Source organism: Habropoda laboriosa, unplaced genomic scaffold (genome assembly GCF_001263275.1).
Source record: "Habropoda laboriosa isolate 0110345459 unplaced genomic scaffold, ASM126327v1 scaffold20, whole genome shotgun sequence".
NCBI classification, from domain to species: domain Eukaryota; kingdom Metazoa; phylum Arthropoda; class Insecta; order Hymenoptera; family Apidae; genus Habropoda; species Habropoda laboriosa.
Window position 1 is genome coordinate 1,090,862 of NW_017100143.1, and position 10,108 is coordinate 1,100,969.

General features: G+C 25.5%; 3 protein-coding genes across 3 annotated transcripts; 2 read left to right on the forward strand and 1 right to left on the reverse strand.

Moving 5' to 3' along the window:
• The first annotated feature begins 50 nt into the window (after nt 1–50).
• LOC108573959 (palmitoyltransferase ZDHHC22-like) lies at nt 51–854 on the forward strand. The gene has a single exon (XM_017936455.1). The coding sequence runs from the start codon at nt 51–53 to the stop codon at nt 852–854; it is 804 nt and encodes a 267-aa protein (XP_017791944.1).
• Nucleotides 855–1,503: 649 nt separating this feature from the next.
• Nucleotides 1,504–2,701, reverse strand: LOC108573749 (stromal cell-derived factor 2). Its single transcript, XM_017936231.1, has 4 exons — nt 2,612–2,701; nt 2,060–2,255; nt 1,748–1,972; nt 1,504–1,672 (listed from the first exon to the last, which is right to left on the reverse strand). Exons 1-4 carry the CDS (start codon nt 2,685–2,687, stop codon nt 1,504–1,506), a joined length of 666 nt encoding a protein of 221 aa, XP_017791720.1. The 5' UTR covers nt 2,688–2,701.
• A 3,874-nt stretch (nt 2,702–6,575) lies between these two features.
• On the forward strand, nt 6,576–9,811 carry LOC108573160. The gene is made up of 7 exons (XM_017935551.1): nt 6,576–7,014; nt 7,474–7,765; nt 8,117–8,682; nt 8,758–8,974; nt 9,071–9,128; nt 9,171–9,273; nt 9,429–9,811. Exons 1-7 carry the CDS (start codon nt 6,576–6,578, stop codon nt 9,809–9,811), a joined length of 2,058 nt encoding a protein of 685 aa, XP_017791040.1.
• The last annotated feature ends 297 nt before the right edge of the window (nt 9,812–10,108 follow it).

A 10,108-nucleotide genomic window follows, 5' to 3' on the forward strand; every position in this document is an offset into this window, starting at 1 on the left:
ATATAGTAGTTAATATACTTACACTGTAAAAGATATTGTAAATAGAAAATATGAAAGCATTACCTCAAATAATTGTAAGAATATGCCCATTTATTGCATTGTTGTACAGTATAGTTGTTATTGTCTTAACAACATATATTAATGAGAAAATTACACCAGTTTTCATATTTTTTTGTGTTCAAGTATATTTGAATTGGTATTCGGTATATGCTATAAGTCACAATGCAACAACTGTAGAAGTTAGGCCAATGGGAAAGAAATTATTAGTATACCATAAGGTAGCAAATAATACAGATTATAAATATTGGTATTGTGAAAAATGTAATAATTACACATGCAAACCAACACAACATTGTATCTTTTGCAAAAAGTGTTTCCATTTTCGAGATCACCATTGTTTTTTCTTAGGTACTTGTATACTAAGACAAAATATAGGTAATTTCATTTTATTTTGTTTTTACACATCATTAACATGCATATACTCATTATGTATTCTTGGGCCATATTTATATGAGAATATCAATCATGTAATGAAAGCAGACACTTTCAATATATTTTTAAACTTCTGTTTTCCTATTGCTCTTGTCAGATTGTTGCATTCTAGAGAAAACACTTACATATTACTAGTGACAGTGTTTGACATATTGGTTTCTATTTTGTGTATTTGTCTAGTATATGCAACATGGAAACTGCATAGTTGTATGACAGGTAAGCAACGGTATGCTAACATATCTGGGAAGCAAAATTTGAAAGAAATTTTTGGTAGTTATGGTCTTTCAAACATTATTTTCCCATACAATGGTCTTATAGGAACTAGAGATCTTCACGGAAAATATGAATTAAAGCAAGTTTAGTAATATATTTAAGATCTACGTGTATAAGTATAATGAAAAATGGAAACACTTAAGAACTTTGCTTGAGATAATAAACTAATGATAAAAATTATGGTTATACATTTTTTATATACATGTATACGCGTAAAACCAAATACACCTTTATCTATTATTATAAATTGTATTATATTGTAATGAATATCACATATATTTAATACATTTACACATTTATACAACTGCACAAATCATACTGCACTCTCCATACAAATTTTCATAAATACATTTAAACTATTTGCATATATGTTATGAAATAACTTTCTGTCACTAAATTCATATGCATAATAAAGATTATGATCGAAACAATCAGAATTATTAATTTTATTTGGCTCTTATTTAGATCATAAAAATAGGTAATAATGTTTTGCTTGTATAAAATTTTGCTTGAAAATTGTTAACGATGACATTAATTTCTTATACATGTCTAGTATATCATATTATGTTGTATATTACCATGGAAAATCTTTCTGTACAAAAATGTAGAATAATCAGATACTTGTAATGGAATTAAAAAAAAAATTAATGTAGCTTTTTGCAATTTTTGAATTTATGATGGAATTATTGTTAATGATTATTACCATAAAAAATTCTGTATCTAACTAAGAAATTTGTTTTATAACTCTGTATGTATGTGATGTTGGGCTTTAAAGTCATTAGGATGAATAAATACTCCTTCAGTTGTTACCCATTCCACATGAGGAGAGTTAGAAAAATATTCACCTACTACTTCAGTCTGTCCTGCAATTGGATTGCCGTAGACTTTTCCACTTACTGCTAAATATCTATTAAATTAAAACATGTTTAAACATTTAGAACATTTTTTCCTATATCTAATACAGAAAATAGATATAACTTACGTATCTGTATCTACATGTTTTAATATAATAGGCTCATCTCTTCTCCAATATTCAGTTTCACATACTAAAAGCCAATTGTCTCCATTATCACCTTCTCCTTTGCTGTCACCATAAGCAGATATTTCTTGTTTCCTGCTAATAGGTGACTTGACATGATGAGAGTGCAGATTTTTCCTTGTTGCTATATGTTCTAATCTTATGATATCACCACATTCAATTGGCACACTATTAAAAATTATTATTATTACAAAATGAATTGTGTTAAAATAAAAATTTTAAATTATAAATACATTAGTATATTTAATAACATACCCTCTAGTACACTGTTTCTTTGTTCCTGCTTTTACAAGCCAATAAGAATTTCCATCTTCTATTGAAGAAGTACCTGTTACTGATTGTTGGCCACTGCCACTTCCATACTTTACATCATGTGAATGTAATCTTACTTTAAACTCCACATTCATTAGTTTCAAAGCAGACCCACATGTCACATGTTCTGTTCCTTTAGCTGTATATGTATACATAATCCCTTGTTTATAAAGTTTACACAAATAACTTTTCTTAAAATTAATGCAAAATTATATTACATAAATATTTTATATCTATTATTAACAAGATAATGTTTACGAAAATGTTTGGATTTAAAACGAAACTTCAATTTTTTAATAAATTTTTTATAGGTTAGCAAAAAAATATCACTGATTCTAATAAAGTAGTATTTTATAATAATGAAAAACAAAAATTGTATAGAATATAAGATACATTAGCATACCCTATTAGATACAATTAAAAACTAAAAACATTTCAAAATATACAATACTTGATTTTGACATTTCATAGAGGATACGATAAATATGGATATACCTTTTACAGAACTAGTCCAAAGTGCAAGTATCATAAATGAAATAACACATGAGAAATAAACGAGGTGTTCCCTCATTTTTAAAATAATAATAAAATGTTTAATTTGCGAAGAAACAGAAGCTGAAAGTTCAATACACGTGTATACATCTATGTACGTGTTAGCTTCTTATTGGTGTAATATGACTGACTCAGTGGTTCTCAATTTTTTATAATAATGTTAAGTTACACCACAGACGAGGTACAGAATAGAACTATTATAAGTAACAATAAATATTATATCACAGAATAATCGATAAAAGTTTCATCGAAAAAACCATGGTTTATTTTCTTTGAAAATAAAACGATAGAATTTTCCGATCAACCTAATGTAGAAGTTTAGAATTCTATACTTCTTATTCTATGCTGAATCGGTAACGTTGAAAGCGACGCGAAAATAGTAAGGGGGCTCTAGAGCCCCCGTGACATAGAAAAAAAGTTCATTGGGTGATAGGTCTATTCTATACCACATCTGTGGTTACACATTTATGATTTTCTAATTATGAAATTAATTGCTGTAATTATGAAAATTTGTAAATGTATCATGAATAGTTCGATAAAAGAAAACTGAATGAAATAATTACAAAAATAACATACAGTGTGTAGTATGATGTAAATTTATAATTTGTAATAAGAAAGGGAAAGGAAAAATGCGGATGTAGTTATAAAAGTAATAGGTATATAACAATTACTTTATATTCATATTTATTATATATGGAAAAAGCATGTATCACACTAAAAATGCAACAACATACTTGGAATCATATTTAGTATTAGAACAATTCTCTTATGAGATCGATTTTATAAAATTGCATCTGAGAAAATGCAGTAAATTGCAATTTAATATTGGAATTTAAAAACTACTTTAATATAGACAGATTTTCCAATAATAGTACAAGTACTCTTTTTTTTTATGTAATAAAAACGTCTTATTTATATTTCCTTAGTTGGTATATATATCCCAATATTTTATAACATTTAGCATGAAAAATATTTTGTAAAAGTCATATAATTAATGCATAATGTCTATATTTGATTATTGAATGATAGGAATGAAGTGCCATGTGAGCAGGCATTCAAATTTGCCTTCTTATTTAAATAATTCTTATTTAATTGTACAAATGTATCAAGGAACTGTCCAAGCATTCTTGAAATACATTGTGTATTGTGTTTTAATTATCAGTGATGAACACACCAATTAATACTCAACAACTTTTGGACGGGTCTTAACATAAACATATGCTGCTATTACAACAAATATCGCAGCAATTGTTGGTAATACAACTGTAAAGACACGTTGTTTATTCTCTAGAAATTCCTTTTTCCTTTCTTTCTTCTGTTTATTTGTTTCTTTTGTCTTTCCCTTCAATTGACGCATCTTCTTGCTACAAATAAAACATATGTGTTAATAAAATTCATTATTATTTAATAGAGCATTTTAAAATAAGTCAATATAAAGCAGCATGGTTATAGAGTACAAAATTATAATTAAAATATCCATAAATACTTGAAAATATCTATCAAATAAACTAAATAATGTGTATGATTTGTTACTACTCAATACAATATTTTAAAAGTCTTATTAATACACTACTACAAATGTCAATTTTTACTAAAGGATTATTTGTTATTCTAATCGCATTTTCATGTTTACTTCTTAAACTACTAAATAATAAAGTGCACTGAGCAGAGTTACACTGCATATGTTTATGACAGTTTTAAATACTATTAACATACACGCGCTTTCTAATAAACGAAAATAATACACTTGTACATTTTGTTATAAATAAATAAAAATGCAAATTTTAGTACCTTTAATAATTAAAATAAAGAAATGTTAAAGAACTGCAGAAGCTCGTTTCGGAATTCTCAAGCAATCGGGAAAAGCAGATTTACGTACATGACACGTAATAAAATAACGCTACCCTACCAATCGCAATCCTGTCACTTCCGTGTAGAGGTACTCAATTGAACTACGTTAATCAGTACACTTGATTCAAACTATGCATTTACATTGCATATAGTTTTATATACGTTTTCATACATAAAATTTCAAAAACTTTGATTTAATTTCTTTTATTTTAATTTTATGCTTGTTATTTCTTCGCAATAATACTAATTGTATTCAAAATTAAAAATGCGAAGTTCAACATTAAAATGTGTTAAGTTTTAACGAGTCACAGACTGGTATTATAAGAATCATTGCTATGATTGGTAGATAAATCGAAGCAAAAAATTTTATTTGAAAAAACTAAAAATTTAAAAATTGTATGTGAAATATTTTTCACTTCATTTTTTATATTTTCAGCATTTTAAACGCTTTAAACCAATTGATTATGATTATAATTTTTTAGAAGTTACAGATTTTACAGAACCGCTTGTTATTATCATTAATAATTTGGTAAAATAACATTAACGACGTACTACTATAAATTAGTGCTAATATGTTTAATTTGATATTAGAATAATTACATTTCTTAATTATTTTATTACGATAATAGTTGTAAAAATATAATTAGTTGGTATACTTCGTGTAAGATAAGGGGAATACCAGAAGTTATGAGTCAGTTTTAAGAAATGTATAGTTGTAATATAAGTAGAGACTTACATTTCATTTACTGCAGATGTAATATGCCTGGCACAGGGAACTTTATGAATTTTAAATAATATAAGGTACGATTTTATATTTTTATTAATAATTTTACTTCACCGTAATCAAAATATGTATTTTAAATATCAAATAAAGAATTAAATTGTAAAACATGAGATTTTGAGATAAATTGACGTATATGCAAATCGATGTTTGATTAAATATAAATTATTTATGTGTTTTAAATTACATAATTCCGAATTGATTTGGTAATTCTGGGAAGTTCCTAAAAAGCTAATTTCATAGATCGTAGATAAGATTATAGAATTGTGATACTAACAAATAAATATTTGACATTTTTATTTTACTAAAATAAAAGTGATCTATATGTTATATATGTACTCGTTGCGATAGATTTCAAGTAATTTATAATGAATTTATATTGTAAATTACATAATCATACATTAAATATTAGTTGTAAATATTGCGCGGTAAATCAAGGGAAAAGTATTTTATTATTCAAAGGAAAGAAGTTTATTATAATTGTTCCTTATATAATTTTCTAGTGAAAAAATAAAAATGTTTGAAAAATTTGTAAAACATAATATAACCAGTTGCAATGAGCAATTTTTTTGTCATTTATGTACATGTGTAAAAACAAATTTTGAAGATGTTTTGCATCACATTGATGATAAAAATCATCAAAAATTAAAAAACGACAAGCTAGATATCAAGGTACAAAATTATATAGAAGAAATACATCAGGAACATTTAGACAATGATGTGATAATAATTATACTACATAGTTTTATGTGCATACCTTGCCAAAAATATTTTATAGATTTAACTAGTCTATTGCAACATATTCTGGGTAAACGCCATATTAAAAACTTAAAGGATAAAGATATAAATTTCAATTGCATTGAAGTTAAAGGTGTAATATGTAATGGGTTAACAAGAAAGCTACAATATCATGAGCTAAAATTATTGTTGAAAGCTTCAAAAGCACATTGGAAACATGATATTAATAATGAATATAGTAAATATACACATTTGAAGGATTTTAAAACATTGTATAATTATTCAAATAAAGTCTATGAAACTCTTACAAATAATAGAGTAATTATGTATAAAAGTTATCAATTGATGTGTAGATTTTGTAATCATTGCTATAAAGTTCCAAAAGACATTTTACAACATATAGATGCAACAAAACATGCACATAAGTTTGAAAACACAAACATAAAATTGAGTGAAAGTAAAAATGAAGAAGTACTACATATTGAAAATGTTAATACTGAAACAAATGAAAAAATAGTGCAATTAAATTTGACTGAAATGAAATGTACAAAAAAAGATGCTGGTGTTGAATTATTGCAATATATAAGTAAAATTACATCTCAAAAACAAAATATAAATGATAAACATATTTTACCACATGTGCAATCATTGAAGAAACAAAGTGAACAAAGAATTACAACTATAGTTTCAAACATAAGTAAAATAAAAGGCAAGAATTGGTTAAAAATATTACACCAGACATTGCTGGATAATGGAATTATAATAAATGGATCTAATAATTTTTCATGTACATCATGTAAACGTGATATTATATCATTACATGATATTTTAACACACATCAAAGGAAAATCACATAAAAATATGTTAAAAAATCACAGTGAAAAGTTATGTATCTCAGACAGTACAAATATAAATCAAAAATATAGCTTAGATACCAAAACATGTACCACAGAAAATAATAAGATAGTAGATGAAAGTAAGTGTGACATTACTTTTCAGAATTGCATTTATACTTGTGAATTATGTAACAAAAAAATGAATATCAATAATTTATTTGAGCACAATAATACAGACACTCATAAGTGTAATATATTTTTCACAAGCATGGGAGTTAATATAATTTTCTTTAAATGTTTTTGTTGTAAATTAATAATACAGGGGAACAGATTGTTTATCAATCACTTATCTTCAACATCTCATTTAAATAATCTAACAAACCTTCTCATGTACCTTAAAACAAACAGTATTGAAACATTTACATGTGCATCTCATTATGTTAAAAATATTTTAGAAGATAAAAACTTTCCACTTTGTAATATTCTTATTCCAAAAGTACAAAATGCATATACACATTTTGAAGAAATATGTTTTATATATTTTGATATACAAAATATTAAATGCTATGATAATATACGAAATAATATTTTTTATACAGTATTTTGCAGTACAGCATTGAATGCAGATCACAATTTAATATATCACTGTCAAGCAAGAATGTTTTTATGGAAAATTAAGGAATTGCTTGGTCTAACAGAAATGCAGAATGAACAATCAAGTACTAATAATATTGCCATAATAACAGAACATATTAGCAAAGTATCTATTAATGATAAGAGAATAAACATATCAAATAAACCTGATAATGATTTCATTATAACAAGTGATATAGATGCAGAAATCAAAAACTGTTTAAATATTTCACCACTAAAATCAAAAGCAAAAAACAAGTTCATTAAAAAACCTGTATTAGAATGCTTAAATAAAAGTTATGATGAAAAATATTTCGAAATTGAAGATGAAATATATACCGTGGATAAACAAAAAATTAAATATATACAATTAAATTTAAAATTATTTATACCATGTGGTAAGAACTTTTATTGCATGGCCTGTAATCAAAGAGTTTCAACGAAATTATATTTACTGTATGAACATATGTGTTGTACATCACACAAACAAAATGTTTATAATGTTAAAATAAAAGAATTTGAAATGGCGAAAGAATATATGAAGATAGAATTAAAAAATTTAATAATGTGTTATTCTTAAAAATTTAATATTAAGAATAATACTAATAGTATTAATGCACATATTAATAATAGTATACATAAAGAAAGAAAAAAAATGTATGATGAATTTAAAGATAGCTATTTTAATTGTATAGTAGAAAATCTTAATACTTTGTGGTATAGTATTCAAAGATATTCTTGTGTTTTATGTAAAATAAATTTTAAATACAAAATGGAGTTTATAGAACATATTATGGCAAAACACAATGAACTTTTGAGAGACCACGTGTTTGACTTTTGTATTCCATGTACTACATTGTGGTTGGATACAAAAGACTCCTACACCGACCATTGTAATGACCTACTGCACAAATATTTAATAAAAAGTGAAGATTTCATGATTGAAAATCTTCCTGGATGTATGCACAAAATTTTAACTCAAGTTGATGAAATTTCTGATATTTTATTCAAAGAATCACAATTTTTATTAAATGACAGTATGCAACAGGAAGTGGAACAACTTTTAGAGAATAGCTTCAAATCACACTTTCCATCTGTCAAAGCATATTCGTTTGGTTCAAGAGTTACTGGACTTGCATTTCGAGACAGTGATATAGATATATATCTTGACTGTGGTATGTATACATCTTAAAAATATTAAGAATTTATAAAATTGTAAATATCATTTAAAATTTCTTATACTTTAATAGATGCTGCATGCTACCAAGATGAAAGTGAACATTTGGAAAACAATTACATTACAATTATTACACAAGTTTTACAACAACATACGAAAGAATGGGATGTGAGAAAAATAATAAAAAATGCAAGAATTCCTGTGATAAAATTAATATATAAACGAAAAAATATATACTGTGACATTTCTATCACAAATAGTCTTTCTGTTGAAAACTCTAAATTAATACGGTACTATTATATTCTGTTTTATTTTAAATTTATATATAAGTGGATAAATATGTTTATTTGAGTAATGTTGTATTTGTAATTTATTATAATTTTTAGGTCATACAATGATGCTTATCTACCTTGCAGAAAACTAATATTATTTATCAAGAAATGGTTTTCTTATTTTAATTTATCTACAGGACATAATTTTAAAAATTATGCTCTTACTTGGTTTGTTATATTCTACCTGCAATTTGAATCACATTTGGAGAGTGTTGCAGCATTAATAAAAAAGCAAAACAAATCTAAAGTGATATGGGGTAAAATATTTAATGCAATGGGAAGAATATATGAAATCATTGATAAAATAATTCGTACTTGTTTTGTTCATAATTACTTCATTTAAATACTTTACTTAATAAGCGCATCATTTATGTAGAGATAAAAATAATTTTGTATTGATATTTTATTTCAGGATGGGAAACTGGTGTTGCACAACCAGAACGAAATAATAAATCTGTACAACAACAATCTATTTCTACATTGTTAATAGGTTTTTTTAAGTTCTATGCAACTTTTGACTATCAACATTACATTATTTGTCCACTTATGGGTCAGCCTGTAGCAAGGCGAGCTTTTGCAAAGTTACATATGCTACCTGAAGAAATGATGCCTTATATCAAACATGTAGCTATATCTAAAAATCCAGAATATTTTCGTATTGACTCTCCATTATGTGTGCAAGATCCATTTGATTTATCTCATAATTTAACAAAGGCTGTGAGCAGTATTACCTTAAAATGCTTCAAACAATATTGTCAAGATAGTACATCTATATTATTGTCTTTGACAAAATAATTTTACTTGTATCATATATTATAACTTTATGACTGAAGTGGTGACTACTGCTATTAATTAGCGATAAGGAAAGTCGACGAAGCAGCGTTAAAGTGAATGTTTTTACAATGAGAAAATTTACGACATATACATGTATAATCAATATTTTTTAAGTAATTATCTGTTTAAAAGAAATTGTTATTTTTTGAATAATTTTTAACACGGTGCTGTAACTGTTAACAGTTTTTGAAGGGAACTTTTTTTTTTTGCAATTGTGCTACCAACTGTTCCTTTTTTTAAAATGAAATATTACCTCAT